This window comes from Sus scrofa, chromosome 2 (genome assembly GCF_000003025.6).
Source record: "Sus scrofa isolate TJ Tabasco breed Duroc chromosome 2, Sscrofa11.1, whole genome shotgun sequence".
NCBI lineage: Eukaryota > Metazoa > Chordata > Mammalia > Artiodactyla > Suidae > Sus > Sus scrofa.
Window position 1 is genome coordinate 63,244,896 of NC_010444.4, and position 26,839 is coordinate 63,271,734.

The 26,839-nt window shown below is 36.6% G+C and overlaps 1 protein-coding gene and 1 pseudogene across 1 annotated transcript; one reads left to right on the forward strand and one right to left on the reverse strand.

Moving 5' to 3' along the window:
* LOC100525210 lies at window positions 1,345–13,741 on the reverse strand (annotated as a pseudogene).
* Window positions 14,145–15,092, forward strand: LOC100525034 (olfactory receptor 7A17-like). Its single transcript, XM_003123402.2, has one exon. The coding sequence runs from the start codon at window positions 14,238–14,240 to the stop codon at window positions 15,090–15,092; it is 855 nt and encodes a 284-aa protein (XP_003123450.2). The 5' UTR covers window positions 14,145–14,237.

A 26,839-nucleotide genomic window follows, 5' to 3' on the forward strand; every position in this document is an offset into this window, starting at 1 on the left:
TGCCCTGGTAGCAGCCTTTAATAAAAAAGGTAATAATAGGGAGTTCCCATCATGGCTTAGTGATAACCAGCCAGATAAGTATCCATGAGGACCCAGGTTCCCATCCCTGGCTTACTAAGTGAGTTAAATGATCCCAGGTTGCCATGAGCTGTGATGTAGGTCAAAAATGCCCCTGGAATCTGGCATTGTGGTGGTTGTCCCATAGGCTGGCTTACAGCTCCCATTTGACCCCTAGCCTGGGAACTTCCATATGCTGCAGGTGTGGCCCTAAAAAGACAAAAAATAAAATAAAATAAAATAAAATAAAATAAAATAAAATAAAATAAAATAAAATAAAATAAAATAAAATAAAATAAAATATAAAATGAAATGAAATAAAATAAAAAATAAAATGATAAAGGGTTTTATTTCTGCTCTGCTATAATCCAAGTATTTCTCTTTTTTTACAGGCATAAATTTATATTTAAATTTTTACAGTAAATGAACAGTGGAATTTTCCCCTATTTCCAAATGAGATAATGTTGAACATATTTTACAATGAATTTTACATTTGATCTTATTCTTTTCTGTGTGTGTAAACACACTTGTGAAAATTGAGTCACAAACTTGTTCTTAAAAAAAATTATTGTATGTCTGGGTCATCTTGCTGTACAGCAGATATTGAAGGAATGTTGTAGATCAACTGCACATTAATTAAAAAAAATTTCCCCCATAACATCACCTTTTCTGAGGTTGGTCAAGACAATTAGGCCCTGTAAGGCAGCAACATCAAGAAGAAAACCACCTTCATTTTTTTCTTTAGTTTGAAGTTTTAATGTCAGAATAAGTTCTTAACCCTTTCACAACATAATGAAGCTTTATGCTGTATAAAACATTAGATCTTTGTCAAGGAGTTCCCATCATGGCACAGTGGTTAACGAATCCAACTATGAACCATGAGGTGGCGGGTTTGATCTCTGGCCTTGCTCAGTGGGTTAAGGATCCGGCATTGCTGTGAGCTGTGGTGTAGGTCACAGATGCAGCTCGGATCTGGCATTGCTGTGTCTGTGGCATAGGCCGGTGGCTACAGCTCTGATTCGACCCCTAGCCTGGGAACCTCCAGATGCCATGGGAAGTGGCCCTAGAAAAGGAAAAAAGACAAAAAAAAGGTCTTTGTCAAAGTTTATGTTCATCAGTCTTCTGCTTTCTCCACCTGTCAGCGTTTCTTTAAACATCAGTTTTTTTCAGAAATTCCCTTGTGACCCAGTGGGTTAAACATCCAGCATTGTCCCCACAGCCACCATGTTGCCCAGGAATTTTCACATGCCATAGAACAGCCAAAAAGAGTAAAATGAAAAATAAAGATCAGTTTTTTTCTTCCCAGCAACACCTACAGGCAGCTCGTTGACTGTCCAGGTATGATTTACAGGCTAAATGCATAACACTGTCAGACAAGAGCTCCACTGTGGTTTCAAGTGCCTGAATACATTGAGTTGGTTCTAGTGTTTTCTGCACATCTCAGCAAATCTTGGAGGGACAATACTGGAACTCCTCATTCCAGTCCTTGTTGCTTTTGCCACAGGTCTCATAGCACCCGTTGCTTGGTTGCAGCACTTTGTCAGGGATGGGATGCCAATATTCCAATGAACATCAAAGAGTAAAAAACCACATCCCTTAGGCAGGGAGGGTATATAATCCTAACGTGGGAAAGGCTTAGATCCATCACTGCATTGATACTAGCAGAGCCAATCCTGACCTGCCAAGACGTCTAAAATGGAGTTCAGGTATGTGTCTATATTCTGACTGCTGCTCTGGTTAGTCTGCAGGGTGGCCCTCCAGTCGATGGTCTGGGCTTGCTCCCAGCAACCAAAAGCTGTGGTTGAGGATGATGGCCAGCATGGGCTGTGGGGGCCCAGTCATCCACGAAGCACCAGACCCCACATGCCCGGAGAGCCCCTTGACAAACACATCTCCATGGAGGCATCTGGATGCCCTCGACAGTGGCATTGGTGCAACCCTGGGCTGAGAGGTTCTGACCAGCTCCATACCCATGTCTGCTTTGTGGTGGGCAGGCTGGTCCTCACAGCCTCCACTGGGCTCCCACCATGGAGGCAGTGCCATGTACAGGATTTATAAATCTTATCTCTAAAGAAAAACGTATTGCATTTGGAGTAGATATATGGAAAAATATATTGCAATTGGAGTGGATATACATTTGCTGTATAGCACAGGGAATTACATATAATCACTTGTGATGGAATCTGATAGAGGATAATATGAGAAAAAGAATGTATGTATATGTGTAATTGAGTCACTTTGTTGTACAGAAGAAATTGATAGAACATTGTAAATCAACTATAATAAAATGTTTTTTTAAAAAAAGAAAACCAAAAAGAGCTGGAAACCCTGAATTCTTTTTCTTTTTTCTTTTTCTGTTTTGGTGACATAATCAAAATAAGCAAGGCATTGTATTAAATCTGGTTCCATAGGTGGGGACTGGGTGCTGGCAGTTGTTGAGGCTACTATCAGGAGAGAGAGAGTAAAGAGAATGATGGAAAGTGGACGAAGGAGTTGAACAAAGAAGTAAGTTCAGCTGGAGTCAAGCATCACCCTGATTCCATAGGATGGCCTGCAGCATGAGTTGCTCCCACTTTGAGACAAAGGGCATCCCTTTAGTACCCCTGTTCTCACAAGGTCATTAGCTGTAAAAGACTCCCTAAGAAGGAGGGTCCTAGCCTCCCAAAGAAGCTCCTGTTTAGCTTAGACAATTCTTTGAAGGAAAGGGCAGATGTTCATGATAATGTAACTAATCAAGACCCTATATGGCATTCTGGGGACAGACACTCCCCCCATCCCTCCACCCCTCTCCCACACTCCCACCATGTCCTCTACATGCCTCTTATTTATAGAAAAGCTTTAGCCTGCTAGGCCTTCCCTGGGTTCCAAAGAATAAATATAATTAAAGAAGTGAGAAAATGCAGAAACAAAGAAAAACATTCAAGCAAAACCAAAGAATAATAGCTTAGCCATTAAACAATGTCAGGAACTTCCAGTTCCTCCTTAGGGGCTATAGATAGTATTCTCAGCCATACATTTCAAGCTGTTTTGCAGATGCAAAAACTGCCATAGGGTGGAAAGTGGTTAACTGAATGATGCCCATAAGCACGTAGAACCCCCAGACCAGTTGAAAACAGAAGGGTAATAATGTTAACTCCTGATTACCTCACCAGCAACCAATTTGAAGAATGTCCACAAGCTATGACAACCTGCAACAGCCTACCTTGTCCTATCTTTAAAAACTAAAATATACAAAGAACTTATGTAACTCAACAGCAAAAGAGTCAACAACCTAATTGAAAAATGGGCAAAAGACCTGAAGAGACATTTCTCTAAGGAAGATATACAGATGGCCAACAAGCACTTGAAAAAATGCTCCACATCCCTGATTATTAGAGAAATACTAATCAAAACTACCACAAGATACCATCTCACACCAGTCAGAATGGCCATCATTAATAAGTCCACAAATAACAAGTGCTGGAGGGGTATGGAGAAAAAGGAACACTCATACACTGTTGATGGGAGTGTAAGCTGGTACAACCATTATGGAGAACAGTATGGAGGTACCTTAGAAAACTACACATAGAACTACCATATGACCCAACAATCCCACTCTTGGGCATATATCCGGACAAAAATTTCCTTGAAAAAGACACAGGCACCCTCATGTTCATTGCAGCACTATTGAAGACAGCCAAGAAATGGACAAATTTCTAGAGACTTACAGCCTGCCAAAACTGAAAAAAGTATAAATAGATCAACTGAACAGACAGAACACTAGAAAGGAAGTTGAATGTCATAAAAGCACTTCCTACAAATAAAAGTCAGGACCAGATGGCTTCACAGATGAATTCTACCAAACATAAAAAGAAGAACTTATACCCATCCTCCTTAAACTTTTTCAAAAGGTTGAAGAATAAGGAACACTCCCAAAGACATTCTATCATGTCACAATCCCCTTAATTCCAATACCAGACAAAGATACCACCAAAAAAGAAAACTATCAGCCAATATCTTTGATGAATATGATGCAAAAATTCCTGAAAAAAACTTAGCCAACCGAATCCAACAACATACCAAAAAGCTCATACAACACAACCAGGTGGGATTAATCCCAGGTTCACAAGGATGGTTCGACATACGCAAATCCATCAACATCATACACCACATTAACAAAAGGAAAGTAAAAAACCACATGATCACCTCAATAGATGCAGAGAAAGCATTTGACAACATCCAACAGTCATTCATGATCAAGACCTTCGCCAAAGTGGGTATAGAGGGAACATTCCTTAACATAATAAAAGACATTTATGACAAACACACAGACAATATAATACTCAATGGAGAAAAACTGAAAGCCTTCTCACTCAAATATGGAACAAGACAGGGATGTCCACTCTCACCACTGTTATTCAACATAGTATTGGAAGTCCTAGCCACAGCAATTCGACAAACAAAAGAAATAAAAGGCATCCAAATATGAAGAGAAGAGGTAAAACTGTCACTGTATGCAGATGACATGATACTATATATAAAAAACCCTAAGGACTCAACTCAAAAACTACTTGAATTGGTCAGAAAATTCAGCAATGTATCAGGATAGAAGATTAACATTCAGAAGTCAGTCGCATTTCTGTATACTAACAGTGAAACTTTAGAAAAGGAATACAAAAATACAATACCCTTTAAAATTGCACCCACCCCCAAAATCAAATACCTGGTATACACTTGATCAAAGAGGTGAAAGACCGATATGGTGAGAACTAAAAAACCTTAATCAAAGAAATTAAAGAAGATGTAATGAAATGGAAAGATATTCCATTGATCCTGGGTTGGAAAAATTAATATTGTAAAAATGGCCATACTACCAAAGCAATCTACAGAGTCAATGCAATCCCTATGAAATTACCCATGACATTTTTCACAGAACTAGAACAAACAATCCAAAAATTTATATGGAACCACAAAAGACCTAGAATTGCCAAAGCAATCCTGAGAAACAAAAACCAAGCAGGAGGCATAACTCTCCCAGACCTCGAGCAATATTGCAAAGCCATGGTCATCATGACAGTGTGGTACTGGTACCAAAACAGACATACAGACCCATGGAAGAGAATAGAGAACCCGGAAATTAACCCAGACACCTATGATAAATTAATCTTTGACAAAGGAGGCAAGAACATCAAATGGGAAAAAGAAAGTCTATCCAGCAAAAATTGCTGGGAAACCTGGACAGCTACATGCAAGTCATTGAAACTAGGACACACCCTCATACCATGCACAAAAATAAACTCACAATGGCTGAAAGACTTGAATATAAGAGAAGACACCATCAAACTCCTGGAAGCAAACATAGGCAAAACTTTCTCTGACATCAACCTTACAAATGTTTTCTCAGGTCAGTCTCCCAAAGCAACAGAAAGAAAAGCAAAAATAAACCAATGGGACCTAATCAAACTGACAAGTTTTGCACAGCAAAGGAAACCAAAAAGAAAACAAAAAGACAGCTTACAGAATGGGAGAAAATAGTTACACATGATCCAACTGACAAGGGCTTAATCTCTAAAATAAGAAAACAAAAAGACAGTTTACAGAATGGGAGAAAATAGTTTCAAAAGATGTAACTGACAAGGGCTTAATTTCTAAAATATACAAACAATTTATACAACTCAACAGCAGAAAAGCCAACAACCCAATGCAAAAGTGGGCAAAAGACCTGAATAGACATTTCAGCAAGGAAGATTGACAGACTGCAAACAAGCACATGAAAAAATGCTCAACATCAGTGATTATTAGAGAAGTGCAAATCAAAACTAACCTGAAGAACCACCTCACACCAGTCAGAATGACCATCATTAACAAGCCAACAAATAACAAATGCTAGAGACGATATGCAGAAAAACGAACCCTCTTTCACAGTTGGTGGGAATGAAGTTGGTGTAAGCACTATGGAAAACTGTACTGAAGTTCCTTGGTAAAGTAAATATACAAGTACCATAAGATCCAGCAATTCCATCCCTGGGCATATATCCTGACACATCTATCATTCAGAAAGATACAGACACCCCTAGTTCATTGCAAAACTATTTACAATAGCCAAGACACTGAAACAGCCTAAATGTCCACCGATACATGAATGGATACAGAGGATGTGGATATACATACAGTGGAATGTTACTCAGCCATAAAGAAAATGAAATAATGACATTTGCAGCAACATGGATTCAAATAGAGAGTCCCATACTATTGAAGTGATGTCAGAAAAAGAAAGACAAATAACATATGCTATCATTTTATGTGAAATCTAAAATATGGAACAAATGAACATATCTATAAAACAGAAATGGAATCATAGACAGAGAATGACTTATGGTTTCCAAGAGGGAGGGAGGAGGGAATGTGATGGGCTGGGAGTTTGGAGTTGGTAGATGCAAAGTATTACATTTAGAATGGAAAATCAATGAGGTCCTACTGTACAACACAGTGAACTATAATCTCTTGAGATAGAACATAATGGAAGATATTATGAGAAAAATAATGTATGCATACAAAAGACTAGGTCACTATGCTGTACAGAAGTATCTGGCACAACATTGTAAATAAAATATATTTAGTTTAAAAAGTCTACAAACAGTAAAGACTGGAGATTATAGAGAAAAGGGAACACATTAATATTGTTGGTGGAAATGTAAGCTAGTGCAAACACTATGGAGAACAGTATGGCAGTTCCTTAACAAAACTCAACATAAAACCACCATATATTCCAACAATACAGCTCCTGGGCTATCCAGAGAAAAGCATAATTCTCTGATATACAGAAAAAAGCATAATTCAAAAAGATAATGCACCTCAGTATTCACCGCAGCACTATTTACAATAGCTAAGGGACATGGAAACAACCTAAATGTCCATTGACAGATGAATGGATAAAGTATGGTACATATGTACAATGGAATATTACTCAAGCATTAAAAAGAATGAAATAATGCCATTTGCAGCCACACCAATGGACAAGAGTTTATCATATTAATGAATTAATTCCCAGATAAAAAGACAAATAATGATATCAAAAGCTGTCACTTATATGTGTAATCTAATAAAATCATACAAAGCAACATACTTATAAAACAAATACAGACTCAAAATTTTAAAACTAAACTTAAGGTTACCAAAGAGAAAACTGTCAGCTGGAAGGATAAATTGGGAGGATGGGGTTTACACAAACATGCTATTATATGTAAAATAGATAACTAACTAGGAACTACTTACTGAAAACATAGGAAGGTTTACTCAATGTTCTGTAATAATTTATATGGGAAAAGGGATATATGTATATGTACAATTGATTCACTTTGATGTATACTCAAAGATAATACAAACTTTTTAATCATCTATACTCCAGTAAAATTAAAATCAAAAAAGAAAACTTTGTCCAAAAGCCACAGGGAGCTCAAGGCTTTTGAGCATTAGCTGCTCATTCTCCTTGCTTGAGGCCCTGCGAAGAAACATTGTGCTTTCCTTCACCACAACCTGGTTGTCAGTAAATTGCACTTGCTGCACATCAGGTGAGTAAACTTCGAGTTCAATCTAGGATATTTATATCACTCAGGCTCTCTGTGGTCTCCCAAGTCTTCTGGGGATATTAGAAGCTGTTGATCCGTTAAATAACAAACTACTTTGGAGGTCCACAGAAGTTAATCAAGACAGGTTCCTCTGCTGCAGACAGAAGAAAATATTAGCCCAAGATTAGGATAAACTGCAAAGAGGTTAGATCTCGGGAAGCCAGGCACGTTCATGTGAAGTGGTAAAAACAGGGGCCATCTTACTTCTAACCTGGTCTCCTGGCAACAGAGTATCAGCAGGAAATATTTTTTCTTTCCCATGTTCCACAGGGAAATTATGGGCTTAGAGGTGGATGTAACAATGGAAACAGTACCTAATTAACAGATAAGGAGATATATAAATGTATCCTCTACTGAAGTTCCTCAGACTATACAATCTTGAAATGGATGGGATGTTGTTTTTGCTTTTGGAGTCCTCTGTCTGGCTGGGGAACGAATGCTTCACCCCTTCCTTCTGACATGCCTGGGATCAGAGCTTCAGACTGCACCACAGAGGAAATCAGATATCCACACAGAGACTTTGTTCTCATAGACCCCATCCAGAGGGGTCTGAGAGTTCATTAGGAACTGCAGGAAAGATTCAGAGAGAATTGATTTGGCAAATCTTTATCCAAAGTCACCTGTGAGCCTGATCAGTCCACCCTAGAGTTGAGAACTGTCTGTTAAATTCAGCAACACAAGGGTCATTGTTGATAAGTAATGGTAATGGAAGTTCAGTTGGATGACAATGAGGAAAGAATTGGGAGTGTAAAGTGATTCCAGTAATATTAGAGCATATTAGAGTAATTTTGCAGTTAAGGGGAATAAGAAAATTATATGTTGATTCATATGCAGTGAAATAAACATATTTTTTCAACTTTTAAAAATGGGAAGGGTATTACTTTTGTATCCTGCAACTTCAATGAATTCATTGATGAACTCTAATAGTTTTCTGGTAGCACATTTAGGATTTTCTATGTACAGTATCATAACATCTGGAAACAGTGACAATTTTATGTTTTCTCTTTCAATTTGGGTAGATTTTATTTCTTTTTCTTCTCTGATTGCCATGACTGGGACTTCCAGAACTATGTTGAATAAAAGTGGTAAGAGTGGATGTTCTTATCTTGTTATTGATCTTAGCAGAAATACTTTCAGCCTTTCACTGTTCAGAATGATGTTAGTGTGGGTTTGTCATATATGGCCTTTATAAGATTAGAAAGATATATTATATTAAGGAAACCATCACATTTATCATCACATCAAGGAGAATAAAATACCTATGAATAAACCTGCCTAAAGAGGAAGAAGAGCTATACTCTAAAAACTGTAAGATGTTGATTAAAGAAATCAAAGATGACAGACACAGAGGGAAAGATATAGCATATTTTTGGCTAGAAGAATAAATATTGTCAAAATGGCTATACTAATCAAGGCAATCTATAGAGTCAATGCAATCCCTATCAAATTACGAATAGTATTTTTCACAGAACTATATATTTTTTAATTTGTAAGGAGACATAAAATAATCAATTAGACTTGTCAGACATGAATAGTCAAAGCAATCGTGAAAAAGATAAATGGAACTGGAGGAATCAGTTCCCTTACTTTTGAAAATACTACAAAGCTATGTCATCAAAACAGTATGGGACTGGCACAGAAAGAGAAATGGAATAGCATGGAAAGTCCAGAAATAAATCCATGCACATATGGTCAATAAATCTATGGCAAAGGAGGCAAGAACATACAATGGAGTAAAGACAATCCCTTCAATAAGCAATGCTGGGAAAATTGGATAGCCACATGTAAAAGAATGAAATTAGAGCATTATCAGGAGTTCCCATCATGGAGCAGCAGCAATGAATCTGACTAGGAACCATGAGGTTTCAGGTTCAACCCCTGGCCTCGCTTAGTGGGTTAAAGAGCTGGCCTTGCCATGAGCTGTGGTGTAGGTCACAGACATGGCTTGGATCTGGCATTTCTGTGGCTGTGATGTAGGTCGACAGCAACAGCTCTGATTAGACCTCTAGCCCAGGAACCTCCATATTCCGCAGATGCAGCCCTAAAAAGAGAAAAAAGACAAAAAAAAATAGAAATTAGTGCATTCTGTAACACCATACACAAATATAAACTCAAAGTGAATAAAATAGCTAAATGTTAGACCAGATACTATAAAATTTCTAAAATAAAACTTAGAATACCTTTTGACATTAATCAAAGCAATGTATTTTGGATGCACCACTTAGAGTATTAAAAATAAACAAACAAGGGGTACCTAATTAAACTTAATAAATTTTGCACAAAAAAGTAAACAATTAACAAAATTAAAAGAAAACCCACAAATGGGACAAAATCTTTGCAAATAAAGCAAATAACAACAGATTAATCCCCAAAGTATGCAAACTTTTAATAGGGATTTTTATTAAAAATTCTAACTAAAAATGGTCAGAAGATCTAAACAGACATTTCTATGAAGAAGACAGATGACCAAAAAGCACACAAAAAGATGCTCAAAATAACTAATTATTAGAAAAATGTAAATCACAACTATAATGAGGTATCACCTCATGCCAGTCAGAATGGCTCTCATAAAAAAAATCTACAAATAATATATTCTGGGGAGGGTGTGGAGAAAAAGGAAACCTCCTATGATGTTGGTGGGAATGTAATCACTATGGAGAACAGAATGAAATTTCCTTAAAAAACTGAATATGGAAGTACTATATGACTCAGCAATTCCATTCCTGGGCATCTATCTGTAGAATACCATAATTTGAAAAGATACATGCACCCTCAATATTTGTCACAGCACTATTTACGATAGCTAAGACATAGAAGCAACAAAAATTTCCATGAACAGAAGATTGAATAAAGAATATGTGGTAAATATACCCAATAGAATAGTACTCAGTCACAAAGAGCATGAAATAATGCTATTTGCAGCATCATGGATGGGCATAGAAATTATCACACTAAGTAAAGTAAGTCAGATAAAGACAGACAAATATTATATTTGATCATTAATATGTGAAATCTAATAGAAATGACACAATGGAACTTATAGAGGGAAACAGACAAAAATTTCAAAACCAAACTTATGTTGGTCAAATGGGAAACATGGGGAAGAGGATAAATTATGGGGTTGGGATGGATATATATGCATATGTTTTGCTTTATATGGTATAGATATGTAATGGGGACATTCTGTATAGCACAGGGAATTTATTCAGTATTGTGTGGTAGTTTGTATGGGAAAATAATCTGAAAAAAATGGGTACACGTACATGTAAAACTGATTTACCTTGTTGTATGCCTGAAATTAACACAATTTTGTGAGAAGATTGTATTTCAATACAAATAAAAAATAAATATTGTTTAAAAATATATAAAGCAAAGAAATCATTAAAACTATTAAAATTAGAACTTGTATTTCAACTACAAAACTTGATTTATATGCATAATGAAGTTGGAGAAGTGCTGGTCTAGAATAGATTTTTCTTACCTTCTCAATGTTGAAATTTGGGGCAGAATAATTATGTTGGGTATGTCCTGTGGTTTATATGAAATCAGTAGCATCTCTTCAGGCATGGACAAATATTCCGGGGGAAACATCATCTCCATTTGAGAGAATCATTGCTCTAGATTCAAGCACTGGGAGCATCCTGATAGACTCCAATCAAGATCCCACCCTTACTGGATTAATACCTTACCACATTAAATACCTCTAAGTCTCATTTCTATAATAGAGAATGGAGTTCATAGAAGTACTACCTCCCTAAAAGAATTCTAAAGGAATGAATTCCTTTAAAAAATTAAATTTGTCAATCCCTTCCATATACTAATCTAGTTCATAGTGTATAACAATATATAATATGCCTCTTATAATTACAGACATTTTAAAAATAGAGACCAAATTACAGTCAACTTCTCTGTAAGGATGAAATCCCTAATTGGCTCAGAGAGAATATCATAAAACCAAGTAGTAAAGAACACAAAAATTTACATTAATGTAAGAGCAAATTATAAGAGAAAAGTTACCCTGCTTTTTGAAGAGGGGAGTATATTTTTTTAAAAAAAGAAATTTCAGGGGTTATGTCCCCCACAAACCAGAGTTTGAAGACCAAAAGGACCTATCCAAGATAAATACGCAATACACTTTTGAGAAAATTTGGACTCAAGGATGTGATAATGTGCTGGGAGGTAAAGCTTTGGGAACAGGAAGGTTTGTGGAGAAGGGGCAATAAAAGCTGAATTCACCTAGTTTATAATATAGTCTCCTAGGAATAGAGAAACAGCAGAAAAATTCCATTCTGTCCAGACCAGTGTCTCCAAGGGAAATCATATAGTTAGAGGTTGGAGTAATAAGATGAAAATAGGCCTAATGAGCAGACATAGGTTGTTGTAAATATTTCTGTAACTTCAGTCCCTCAGCCTTTGCAACTTTCGCTTGGACAGGACATGGCCCTGGCTGTTGCAATCAAAGTCTGAACAGGAACACCAATGCTTGATCTCCTCCTATTGTCTTGTTTTGAGATAAAACTTTGGTCTGCATCATCAGACCAAATTCCTCCAATTTTGACTTCTGCAAGAAAGGCTTCCTCTCAATGTCTACACATAGGTGAGTCCAATAGCTGAACAGACACTTTTGGAGAGGATCAGAGAGAATGGAAGCCAAGAATATGTACCTGAGGTCAACTAAACACCAATCTAGCACAGCTCAGATGGTGGAGATCACTCTAGTTGTTTTATGGCTTTCCTAAAAATGTATTTATTTGTGATGCTGAAAAAGTGAACACTGCACTTGGCTTTCCTAATAATGTATTTATTTGTGATGCTGAAAAAGTGAACAATGCAAGTGTCAACATTGACACTTAAATAGTATTTTTGGAAGCTAAATTTGAAAAAGGACTAGGAGAAAAACTGCTTCCAGTAAAAGTGGATCCTAATCCAAGGATCATATTAATTAACAGGAATAGAATAATAGGGAAATGCTGAGGAAGAAAGAAGACTTCAAACACATCAGCACATCTCTGAGTTCAAATTTTCTCAAAAGTATATTAAGAAAATATGCTTAATATTATTTTGTTGCATATTTTCATTATTGTACATTTCCATTTTGAGTTGTTAGTTTATGCCTTTGATTATTTTTCTCTTGGGATATTCAATCTGTAAAATCTTTTTTCTTCATTTTTTTAAAATCTGGGTGCCAAGAAGGTGTCGCTAGAGTTGGAATGTTGTCAGACTAAGGAAGCTTTTCTTCATCATACTGTGTCAGGGCTTATTGACTTTATTTAGATTATTATCTTTTCTCCCCTAAAGTCCATATATCCATTTTCTTTCTATCTCTCTCTCTCACACACAAACACACATAAATTTTTTTCTTTCTATCCTGAAAGTGGCCCTACCAAAAAGTAACTTCAAGCTTATTGCAAAATGTGAACATTGTGAACTAGAACTTTTAGATACCATTTATATATTTTTTAGTATAAAGGTATTCTGATATGACCAGCTTGAGCTCTAACCTCTCAAGACCTAAGGAGAATGTTTATGGATGAGAAATGAGTGGTAGTAACACAGCCCAGGGTGCATGGTGTGTGTTTATGTGCCTTGTGGATTTGGTGGCATAATACAGAGGCCAGAATTCAATCAACAGAGTGTACTAAAGGAAGGATATGCTTTAACTCATATGATGCCTTTGCATCAGAATTTATAAATTACAGGGGACAGAATATGAACAAAGAATTCTCTGTATACTGAAGTTGTAGCTGTAGCAGGGAGGTCACATTACCTCATCCTCTGACAGCATCTCTCATCATTCCTCCTCTTGCTCATTCCTCTGCTCCACTGACTTCCTTGCTTAGATTTGAACATATGAAATAAGAACCTTCCTCATGTCCTTCGCAGTGACCATTCCCTCTGTTAGGCACGCACTTCACCTGACATAACACTATCTTTTTCTCTTTCTTTATTGAAGTCTTTGCTCAAATAGAACCTTGTTTGTTAGCCTTACCTGAACAATCAGTACAAATCACATCTCCTACCACTCTCTCCTTTACACCTGGTTTTGTATTCTTCATAGTATATGTTACCTCTGACATAGTGCCTAATAGTTTTGTTTTTATTTATTTATTTATTTTTGCGTATTTCACCATCCTTGGATTGTGGGAGTTTGTTTTTCAGTACACTCTATTTAATACCTATATGTGCTCGGAACATGGTTTGTACTAAATATACATTTCTCAAGTGCATGAAAGAACTTCTCATTAAAGTTATAAACACATCAACCATTTGGGTATATGTTGAGAATGGGACAATACTTCAAGGAGAACTCCAAAATGGGGGATACTTCAAGGAGAACTTATCTGCATACAAAATATTAAAATCAAATTATTGATGGCAATGGGGAAATTGCTCTATTCAGCTATGTGGGTTATGCCAATTTGTGAAAAAATAAGTCATGTTATTTTCCTTTCTCCTGGTAGTCACCTGTACCCTTTGGAAGCACAGAATAATACACAAATTTCAGAATTTATTCTTCTGGGATTTTCAGAGGAACCAAAAGCACAGCCCCTAATATTTGGGTTTTTTCTCTCCATGTACTTAATTACTGTGTTTGGGAACCTGATCATCATCCAGGCTGTCAGCTCAGACTCCCACCTCCACACACCCATGTACTTCTTCCTCTCCAACTTGTCCTTTACAGACATCTGTTTCACCTCCACCACCATCCCAAAGATGCTGTGGAATATTCAGAACAAGAGCAAAGTCATAACCTTTGATGGTTGCATCACCCAGATATATTTTTACATATTGTTTGCAGGCTTAGATGATATACTCCTGAGTGTAATGGCCTATGACAGATTTGTGGCTATCTGCCACCCCCTGCACTATTCAGTCATCATGAACCCCCGACTCTGTGGACTGCTGGTTCTGATATCCTGGACACTGAGTGCCATGTATTCATTATTACACAGCTTAATGGTGTTGGGATTGTCCTTCTGTCCAGATTTGGAAATCCCACACTTTTTCTGTGAACTCAATCAGGTGGTGCAACTTGCCAGTTCTGACACATTTGTCAATAACATGGTGATGTATTTTTCAACCGTCCTGCTAGCTGGTGGTCCTTTTGCTGGCATTCTTTACTCCTACTCTAAAATAGTTTCCTGCATACGTAGAATCTCATCAGCTCAGGGTAAGTTCAAAGCCTTTTCTACATGTATGTCTCACCTCTCGGTTGTCTCCTTATTTTATTGTACAAGCCTAGGAGTATACCTCAGCTCTTCTGCTACTCACAGCTCACACTCAAGTGTAATTGCCTCAGTGATGTACACTGTGGTCATGCCCATGCTGAACCCCTTCATCTACAGTCTGAGGAATAAAGACATAAAGAGGGCTCTGAAGAGATTCTATTTGATGCCAGATTCAAAGGCCCAGTTATCCTGGGGATGATATAGTGCTCTTGTTGCATGGCTTAAGCCTTGGAACAAGTAATTGTGATTCTTTGATCACTGTGGAATAAAATTTGCTCCTTTTATTTATTTTTTGGACTATTCAGTTTTTTATTCAACTTGTCTATACAATTTCAATAACTCCCATATTAATTTTTTGCTGTTTGATATTTTAGACAGTTTGTAGTTTTTTCCATCTCAAAGTTTTCCTAAATTGGGTTAGAAGTGTTTCCAAATTCAATTTATTTGATAGGGCATCCTAGTTTATGTAGACTAATTACTTCTCAAATAAAATACAATCATCCCAAATAATGTTCTCTTATTTCTCTAAAAGAACAGGCATGTGTTTCATTACTCATATGAACAACTTACAGATGAAAACCATGATGATTTATATTATTTTTAATAGGGTTAGTTGTATCAGTGGATATGGAGAAGTGAGTATAAAGGTATGTGAGGATTTTTGATTATGCAGTGGGTTGATGTCCCAGTCCCTTGCGTTGTTTAAGGGTCAAGTTTTTATGTATGTATAATTGCATGTGTCATCATCATTCAAGAAATGCTCATGAGAGAGCATGAATGCCTGTCCCTTCATGTGGTTCAGGGTCACAGTTTATGCCAACAAACAGGTCTTCCAATCTCCTGCTTGCCTTGAAGGGAATCTCAGCAGAGCCACTTTTTAATTCAATTATCTAAAATAAACCATGCTGTACAGTAGAAAATTGACAGAACACTGTAAACCAACTATAATGAAGAAAATAATTATAAAAAATAAAATAAACTGGTTGGGGTTAATAGTTGAAAACTATTGAATTTGGAGTGTGTAAGCAATGAGATCCTACTGTATAGCACAGGGGATTATACCTAGCCACTTGTGATGGACCATGATGGAGGATGATATGAGAAAATATATGTGTGTATGTGTGTGTGTGTGTATGTGTGTATGGATAGGTCACTTTGTTGTACATCAGAAATTGACAGAACATTGTAACTCAATTATAATAAAAATTAAATGTTATGTAAACCCAGAGTAACTATGAATGCTTACTTTAAATATGAGCATAAATGCCTAGAATGAGTAGATTCTTGTAATTGCTTTCAGTTCTGTTAACTTTTATTTTGTAATAGTCAGCTATTGCTGCATTAGAACTCATCCTAATAATAAATATTTTAATATAATGCCTCTACTATCAAATAAGACTTTTCTGAGAGGAGTTGTTCTGATCTTGTTGGGTTGGGTGCCTCATTTATCTACATGCACCTGTAATTCTCTATGCTGTAATTCTAAAATTAATCTCTGATGTTGAATACAACTGTATTGTATTTCTTTCTTCACCACAATATGATAGTTGACCCCTCATATATGTTTGTTAACTTAGAGTTTATGGGAAAAAAAACCAGTTTGTAATTCCCGATGTCAGCTTCGTGGTTAATTAAAACCTCCCTTTGTCTCAGCCCTTCAATATACTATTAGTAAAACATACATGGCTAAGTAAAGGCTTCTCTACCCCATATCTAAGGACACCAGAAATTCATACAGTTATACATCTGAATGTAGATAGATTGTAAGACATAGAGGAAGTGGAATCAGGTGAACAACAGAAACAGTGTCCCTGATTCCAGCTTCATGGCTGAGGAAGTTGAGACTATAGCACCAGAGAACTTGGTAGCACCAATAGAAGTGGCACACATGACTCTGGCCTCTTGGATATAGCAATATTTCCCACCATCTTGGAGTCCCCTTCCCACCCCCAGAAGAGATGCCAGTAAAAGCATGGATTCTGACAGTGAGACAGCCTGAGACTTTGGACCTGGCACCCTTTTCTGCTGTGCATAAGTTTCCTCCAACAACAAAATACAAAGAAACAATAAGGGGGCTAAAAATAACTGAGCCCATGCACAGGTGGGATAAATTTGTAACAAGGTAGAAAAAGACCAAAAAACACACTGCCACTTCTGAACAGCTGAGAGTTAAAGCAGGGCACTGTGCCTGAACTTTGAATATCTACTACCAATGGGAATGTGAAGAATACCTAAGCCACCCTACGGGCCCAACCCCTTGATCTGTCGCTACCTTCACCCTTTATAAAGAACCAGTTCGTGTCCCCAAGTCAAACAGAAAGTGTGGAAGGGAACCTGTTACTTTATTTTCTCCCTCTTGATGTTGCAGGAACCCTAATAATTACTTGCCTGAATTTATTGTCTGTCCACTTCTCAGTTTCTATTTATTAAGGAGGCCAAGAACTCTGGTTGGTAACAGCAGTAGCAAGTGTCCAGTGAGCCTGGAGTCACAAACCATGATGAAAAAAGGTCATCGGCAACACATCTGGCAGAGGCCATGAAAAGCAAAAAAACATAGTTTCTCAAATAGAGCCAGCTGCAGCTCAGGTAAAAGGAAAACTAAACCTTGTGCTACAGAGTCATCTAACTGAATCCTAGAAAGGCCTCTAGTTATCAATATGTTGAATTGCTAGACTTAAAATAAACAAGGCTTTAAATAGAAAAGGTTGTTTTCTATTTCGAGTGTATTGGGAGAGGAACAACCCACTGATCTTTATGAAAAATATCAAAGTAACATGGAAGAACAAAAAGAAAAGGCCAATTATCCAGAAACACAATTTAAAGTCATGGAAACTTTTGATCAATTGTGTAGATAATTCAAAATAGTGTCACAGTGAATCTCAGTGAGATGGAAGAGACATCGCAAAGGCAATTAAATAAGCTCAGGAATAAAAATAAAGAATGTAAGAAAAAATATTGAAAGAGATAAAAATCTCATTAAAGCAAAGAAACAGAAATTCTGGAGATGAATAACTCAATAAATTAGATGAAGAGTGCATTTAAAATCTCTGGACAGAATTCCCTTTGTGGCTTGGAGGGTTTAGAACCCAACTTATATTCAGGAGGATGCAGGTTCAATTTCTGGCTGTGCTCAGGGTGTTAAGGATCATAGGTTGTGGATCTGGCTTGGATCTGGCTTTGCTGTGGCTGTGGTGTAGGCCTGCAGCTATGGCTCCAGTTTGACCCCTAGCTTAGGAAAATACATATTCTGTGGGTGCAGCCCCTCACCCCCCAAAAAAGGAAAAAAAATATATGGAAGATAGAAATAATGAGATCATAGGATGAATTATTCAGCTAGAAATGAAGACAGAAGTAATTTTTTTTTTTAGTGGAGAGAATATACAAGAAATGTAAGACTCCATTAGAAAAGGTAACAAGGATAATGGGTATCCCAGAAGGAGAAAAGAGGGAGAAAGAACATAAAAGTTATTTGAAGAAATAATATCTGGGAGATTCCTAAACTGGGGAAAGAACTGGATCTATAAGTCTATGAGTTGTTTGTACATTTTGGACATTAAGCCCTTGTCTGTTGCATCATTGGCAGATTTTCTCCCATTCTGTGGGTTGTCTTTTTGTGTTTTTTAATGGTTTACTTTACAAAAGATTTGAGTTTGATTTGGTCCCATTTGTTTCTGTCTTTATTTTCATTATTCTAGGAGGTGGATCAAACGAGATGTTGTTTTGATTTATGTCAAAGAATGTTCTGCCTCTGTTATCCTCTAGGAGCCACACCTGAAGAATATGGAAGTTCCCAGGCTATGGGTCGATTCAGAGTGTAGCTACCAGCCTACATCGCAGTCACAGCACCACAGGATCCAAGCCACGTCTGCAACATACACAAGAGCTCACAGCTACACTGGATCCTTAACCAGCTGAACAAGGCTAGGGATCTAACCTGCATCCTCATGGATCCTAGTAAGATTTGTTTCCACTGAGCCATGATGGGAACTCCCTCCTCTAGGGGTTTTCTAGTGTCTGGTCTTATATTTAGGCCATTAATCCATTTTGAGTTTATTTTTGTGTATGATGTTAGACAGTGTTCTTCTTTCATTCTTTTAAATGTAGCTTTCCAGCTTTCCTAGCACCATTTATTGAAGAGGCTATCTTTCGTCCACTGTATGTTCTGTCCTCCTTTGCCACAGATTAGTTGATCATAGGTGTTTGGACTTATATCTGAATTTTCTATCTTGTTCCATTGATCTACATGTCTGTTTTTGTGCCAGGAACATGTCATTTTAAAAACTGTGGCTTTGCTTTTCAATTTGTATTCCTTTTACTTATTTTACTTCTCTAATTGCAATGGCTTGGACTTCCAAAACTATGTTGAATAGTAGTGGTGAGAGTAGACAACCTTGTCTTGTTCCTGATCTAACGGGAATTCTTTTAGCTTTTCACCATTGAGAATGATGTTAGCTCTGGGTTTGTCATATATTGCCTTTATTGTGTTGAGGTCTGTTCCCTCTATGCTGACTCTCTGAAGGGTTTTTATCAGAAATGGGTGTTGGATTTTGTCAAAGGCTTTCTCTGCATCTATCAAGGGGATCGTATGGTTTTTATTCTTCAGTTTGTCAATGTGGTGTATCACACTGATTGATTTGCAGATACTGAAGAATACATGCATGCCTGTGGTAAATACCACTTGATCATCATGTACAATCCTATTGATGTACTGCTGGATGCAGTTTGCTAGTATTTTGTTGAGGTTTTTTTCATCAATGTTCATCAGTGAAATTGGCCTGTGGTTTTCTTTTTTTGTGGTATCTTTGCCTGGTTTTGGTATCAGGGTGATGGTGGCCTCATACAATGAGTTTCGAGTGCTTCTTCCTCTGCAATTTTTTGGAGTAATTTCAGAAGGATTGGAGTTAGCTCTTCTCCAAATATTTGATAGAATTCACCTGTGATGCCATCTGGTCCTGGACTTTTGTTTGTTGGAAGCTTTTTAATCACAGTTTCAATTTCACTACTCGTGATTGGTTCATTCATCTTTTCTGATTCATCTTGGTTTAGTTTTGGAAGATTGTACTTTTCTAAGAATTTGTTCTTTTCCTCTAGGTTTTCCATTTTATTGGTGTATAGTTGCATGTAGTAGTCGCTTATGATCTTTTGTATTTCTGTGATGTCTGTTGTAACTTCTCCTTTTTCATTTCTGATTTTATTGATTTGGGTCCTCCCTCTTTTTTTTTTCTTGATAAGTCTGGCTAAGGGTTTATCAATTTTGTTGGTCTTTTCAAACACCTAGCTTTTTTGTTTCATTGACCTTTTCTATGGTTTTCATTGCCTCTACTTCATTGATTTCTGCTCTGATCTTTATGATTTTTTTCCTCCTACTAAACTATCACTATTTGTAGATGACATGATACTATACCTAGAGAATCCTAAAGACTCTACCAGAAAACAGTTAGAGCTCATCAATGAATTTGGCGAAGTCTCAGGATACAAAATTAATACACAGAAATTGACTGCATTTCTATATACTAACAACAAAAGATCAGAAAGAGAAATTAGGGAAGCCATCCCATTTACCATTGAATCAAAAATAATAAGATACTTAGGAATAAGCTATCTTTAAGCTACCTAAAGATAAAAGAGTGTACTCTGTAAACTATAAGATGCTGCTGAAAGAAATCAAAGATGACACAAACAGATGGAAAGACATACCATGCTCTGGATTAGAAGGGTCAATATTATCAAAATGACTATACTCCCCAAGGCAATCTACAGATTCAATGCAATCCCTATCAAATTACCCAGGACATTTTTCACAGAACTCAAACAAAATATTTTAAGGTTTGTTTGGAAGCACAAAAGACACAGTATAGCCAAAGACACCCTGAAAAAGAAAAATGGAGCTGAAGGAATAAGACTCCCTGACTTATACTAGGAGATGGATCAAACAAGGTGTTGCTCTGATTTCTGCCAAAAAAGGATTTTACCTATTTTTTATCTAGGAGTTTTATAGTATCTTACCCTATATTTAGGTCATTCATTCACTTTGAATTTACTTTTGTGTATGGTGTTAGGAATGTACTAATTCCATTCTTTTACATGTAGCTGTCCAGTTTTTCCAGCAGCACTTATTGATGAGACTGTCCTTCCTCCACTGTATATTCTGGCCTCCTTTGTCATAGACTAGTTGACCATAGATTCTTGTGTTTCTTTCTGGGTTTTCTACCCTGTTCCATTGATCTATATTTCTGTTTTTGTTCAAGTACCATACCATTTTCACGACTTTAACTTTGTAGTATAGTCTGAAGCTAGGAATCCTGATTCTTCCATTTCCATTTTTTTTTTCTTTGCAATATTGCTTTGGCTATTTGGGGTCTTTGGTTTTTCCATACAAATTTTAAAATGTTTTATTCTAGTTCTGTCAAGTATGTCATTTGCAGTTTGATATAGATTGCATTAAAGTTTAGATTGGCTTGGGTAGTATAATCATTTTGTCAATATTGATTCTTCCAATGAAAAAGCCTGGTATATCTTGCCATCTATTTGTGCCATATTTGACTTCTTTAATTGGGGTTTTTTATTTTTCAGAGTACCATTCTTTGATCTATTTAGATAGGTTTATTCCCAGGGTGTTTTTTTTTTTTATGAGATGGTAAATGGGATTATTTTTTCTATAACTTCTCTTTCTGATCTTTCATTTTTATCTTATAGAAATGCAATCAAGCTGTTCAAAGAGAACAGCACAAAAGACCCATTGTTTATAACAATACCATCTTATCTTATGAAAGAAGACTGAATTTTCTCAAGCAACCTAACTTTACACCTATAATAACTAGAGAAAGAAAAACAGACAAAGGCCAAAACAAGTAGAAGAAAAGAAATCACAAGGTTTAGACCAGAAATTAATGGCATAGAGACAAAAACAAAATAGAGATCAATCAAAGCAGAAGTTGATTTGTTGAAAAGATCAACAAAATTAGTAAAGCTTCAGCCACACTCTTCTAGAAAAAAGGGAGAATGTTCAAATCAATAAAATTATAAATTAAAATGATAAATTACAACTGACACTACAGAAATACAAAGGATCATAAGGGACTACTATTATCAACTATATGCCAATATAGGACAACCTAGAAGAAACTGACAGATTCTTACAAAGGAACAGCTTACCAATACTGAACCAGGAAGAGACAGAAAATATGAATAGACAAATCACGAGCACTAAAACTGAAAACGTGATTTAAAAACGTCCAAAAAACAAAAGTCCAGGAATTGTTTCCTTCACAGGTGAAATCTACTAAACATTCCGAGAAGAGTTATCACTTATTCTTCTGAAACTCTTCCAAAAATTCACAGAGGAAGAGATACTCCCAAGCTCATTTATTAGGCCATCATCACCCTAATACCAAACAAATTTACCACTAAAAAAGAAAATTACAGGTCAATAACACTGATGAATATAGATGCAAAATTCTCAACAAAATACTTGCAAACATAATCCAAATATGTATTAAAGGGCTCATACACCATGATCAAGTGGGATTTCTCAAGGATGCAAGCATTCTTCAATATCCACAAATCAATCAACGTGGCACACCACATCAACAAACTGAAAAATAAAAACCATATGATCATCACAATAGATTCTGAAATGCTTTTGACAAAATTCAATACATAATTCTGATAAAAACTCTCCAGAAACTGGGCATAGAAGGGACCTACTTCAACATAGTAAAAGCCATATATGAAAACACACAATGAATATCATTCTCAGTGGTGAAAACCTGAAAGCATTTCCACTAAGATCAGGAACAAAACAAGGATGTCCACTCTAATGACTGTTATGCAGCAGAGTTTTTGAAGTCCTAGCCATGGCAATCATTGAAGAAAAAGAAATAAAAGTAATCTAATGTGGAAAGAAGTAAATCTATCACCCTTCACTGATGATAAAATATTATACCGAGAAAATCCTTAAGACACTATCAGAAAACTGTTAGAGCTCATCAATGATTTTAGTAAAATTGCAGGATACAAATTAGTCCACAGAAATTGAATTTCCAATTTCTTATTCTGGGATTACCAGAGAAACCAGAACCGTATCCCCCATGTTTTTTTCTTTTCCTCCCCCCATACATAATTGCATGTGTTTGAAAACCTGCTTATTAATCAGCCACCATCTCTTACTCTGATCTCCATAAATTCATGTAATTCTGTTCCAATCTGTTCCTTTTAGATACGTTTTTTCTTCCACCACCTTGCCAAAGAAAGCAAAGTCATGACCTATGAGAGATTCATCAACCAGATATACATTTACCCATACTTTTCAGATTTAGACAACTTTTTCCTGATGGGAATGGCCTATAGTGGATTCATGGTCATACCCTCCATACTCCATCACCATATACTGCCAGCTCTTTGACCGAATACCCTGCATTCTGTGTTCCAAAATATTAAACACTTTGCTTTTGTCCTTCTGTACAGACTTGGAAATCATCCACTTTTTCTGTGAAATCAATAAGGTGGTTCAACTTACCTATTGTGACAACTTTCTTAATGACATGGGGATGTATTTGAAGCTGAGGTACTCCTGGATGGTGATCTTTTACTCTTTTTTTTTTCCACTGTACAGCATGGGGATCAAGTTACACATGTATGTATACATACTTTTTTCTCCCATTGTTGTGTTGTGATATAAGTATCTAGACATAGTCCTCAATGCCACACAGCAGGATCTCATTCCAAGGGCAAGAGTTTACATCTGTTAACCCCAAGCTCCCCATCCCTCCCACTCCCTCCCTCCCACACCTCTGGGGGCAGCTACAAGTTTATTCTCCATGTCCATGATCTTTTATTCTTAACTCTAAGATAGTTTCCTCCATCTGTGGAATTACATTAGCTCAGGGTCTCTTTATTTTTCTGTACTTTGTCTAGGAGTGTACCTTAGCTCTGCAGCTAGACATAGCTCACACTCAAGTGCAAAAAACTTGGTGATGCACACTGTGTTCTCACCAATGCTGAATCCTTCATTGACAGCTTAAAGTAGAAGGACATGAAGAGGGCTCTGAAAAGCTGCTAGAAGAGTAGATCATAAAAGTTCTCATCATAAAAATATGAAATACATTTTTCTTTAACTTTCATATCTATATGAGATAATGGCTATTAACTAAACTTATGGTAATCATTTCACCAAACATGTAAGTCAAGTCATTATGCAGTAAAACTTAAACTTATAGAGTGATTAATGTCAATTATATTTTTATAAAACTGAAAGAAGAAAAGTGGTGTCTTAAAACATTCTTAAGGATGGCAGCTAAAAGAGTCCATTTGGTTCCTTGTCATAAGACTGAAGATGTGCCCATTTTTGCAGCACACAAAGCATTAGAGCCAACATTTGATAGTCTTTGTTCAAAGCATGAAAGTAGAATTTGCCCCCTCTCTCTATTACCTAAAATTTTCATTTTTTGATTCAACTTTTCTGTATCATTGATGTGACTCACATTATGAAGTTTTTCCTTCCTCTGATATATAGACGGTTTTCTGCTTTGTCCATTTCCTACTTTGTCAGTTTTTTTCCTAAACTCGATTCAAAATTACATTGATTTCTTACGAATAATTTCTTCACAAATTACATATATTTTCCCAAGAAATTTTTCTCTTGTGCTACTGTTAAGAACTGACATGAGCTCTAGTGTTGCTGTGGGGGAAAAAAATCCTTAAAGATAGTTTATGTAATTTTATAATAGTGGAAACTGAGACTAATGTTGTGTGTGTGTGTGTGTGTGTGTGTGTGTGTGTGTGTGTGTATGCAGTTCGCTTGTAAATCACTAAGTTTACTGCTCTTCTTGAAAATGGAAACTTTAAATAATTGCTTGTTTTATAGGTGGTTATTCAATTATTCTCATAAGAATCATATTTTCTTACTCACCACCATCCACAGCACTTGGCATATTCACTGACAAATTATTAAAAAAAAACTACGAGTTTCCAAGAGGAGTCTACACAGAAACACAAATTTGAATCCATTCACTTTATATGACATTTGAGTCTAGGAAAGTATTACAGATAATAAAATATTTAAAACAATGTTTTGTATTACTAAGCACAATAATTCATTTTCATGAACTATATTGATTCACTGAAGTGTAGATTTTGTTGTCCATGTGGAACAGTCCTATTTTCATGAGGATGAAGGATTAGTTAGTGTGTTTATGATGATAAATTTATACGTGTAACCATGTATAAAGTGAGTTAAAATTTTTCTTTTAAAATTACATACATAACAGTTTTTTAGTTCTTTTTTTGTTTTGTTTTTTTTTTTTTGTCTTTTTTTTGTCTTTTGTCTTTTGTCTTTTGTTGTTGTTGGGCCGCTATTTCTTGGGCCGCTCCCGCGGCATATGAAGGTTCCCAGGCTAGGGGTCCAATCAGAGCTGTAGCCACCGGCCTACGCCAGAGGCATAGCAATGTGGGATCCGAGCCACGTCTGCAACCTACACCACAGCTCACGGCAACGCCAGATCGTTAACCCACGGAGCAAGGGCAGGGACCGAACCCGCAACCTCATGGTTCCTAGTCGGATTCGTTAACCACTGCGCCACGACGGGAACTCCTTATTTCTTTATTTATTTTTAAAATTGTTATTTCCCTAATACAATTTTTTTTTCTGCTGTACAGCATGGTGACCCAGTTACACATACATGTATACATTCTTTTTTCTCACATTATCATGCTCCATCATAAGTGACTAGACATAGTTCCCAGGGCTACGCAGCAGGATCTCATTGATTATCCTTTCTAAAGGCAATAGTTTGCATCTATTAACCCCAAGCTCCCAAGCCACTCCACTCCCTCCCCCTCCTCCTTGGCAACCACAAGTCTGTTCTCCAAGTCTATGATTTTCTTTTCTGTGGAAAGGTTCATTTGTGCCATATATTAGATTCCAGATATAAGTGAAATCGTATGGTATTTGTCTTTTTCTGACTTACTTCACTCAGGATGAGAGTCTCTAATTCCATCCATATTGCTGCAAATGGCATCATTTTGTTCTTTTTTATGGCTGGGTTGTATTGCATTGTGTGTATATACACCACATCTTCCTAATCTAATCACCTGACAGTGGACATTTGGGTTGATTCCATGTCTTGGCTATTGTGAGTAGTGCTGCAATGAATATGCAGGTGCATGCATATTTTTTATCATTTATATATATATATATATATATATATATATATATATATATATATATATTTTTCTACTGTAAGCATGGTGACCCAGTTATATTACATGTATACATTCTTTTTTCTCACATTACTTGTTCCATCATAAGTGACTAGACAGAGTTCCCAGTGCTACACAGCAGGATCTCATTGCTAATCCCTCCTGAAGGCAACATTCTACATCTATATACCCCAAGCTCCCAGTCCCTCCCACTTCCTCTCCTTCCCGTTTGGCAACCTAAAGACTATTCTCCAAGTCCATGATTTTCATTTTTAAGGAGAGTTTTGTCTGAATATATGCCCAAGAGTGGGGTTGCTTGGTCATATTGTAGTTCTATGTATAGTTTTCTAAGGTACCTCGAAACTGTTCTCCAGAGTGGTTGTACCAGCTTACATTCCCACGAACAGTGCAGGAGGTTTCTCTTTTCTCCACACCGCCTCCAGCATTTGTTATTTGTGGCCTTACTTTTGATGGCCATTCTGGCTGGTGTGAAGTGGCATCTTGTGGTAGTTTTGATTTGGATTTCTCTAATAATCAATGACACTGAGCATTTTTTCCATGTGTTTGTTGTCTATCTTTATATCTTCCTTGGAAAGATGTCTATTCAGGTCCTTTGCCAATTTTTCAATTGGGTTTTGGCTTGTTTCTCTTGAGTTGTTTAAGTTACATTTGTCCACTTTTGTATCTTTCTTAGGAATACCTCAAGGGCTTGCTGAGGTAGATATACTATACTATTCTATTCACCTA

Coding starts and splice junctions, on each gene's coding strand:
- LOC100525034 (XM_003123402.2), top strand. CDS start 14,238: ATGTACTTAATTACTGTGTTTGGGAACCTGATCATCATCCAGGCTGTC.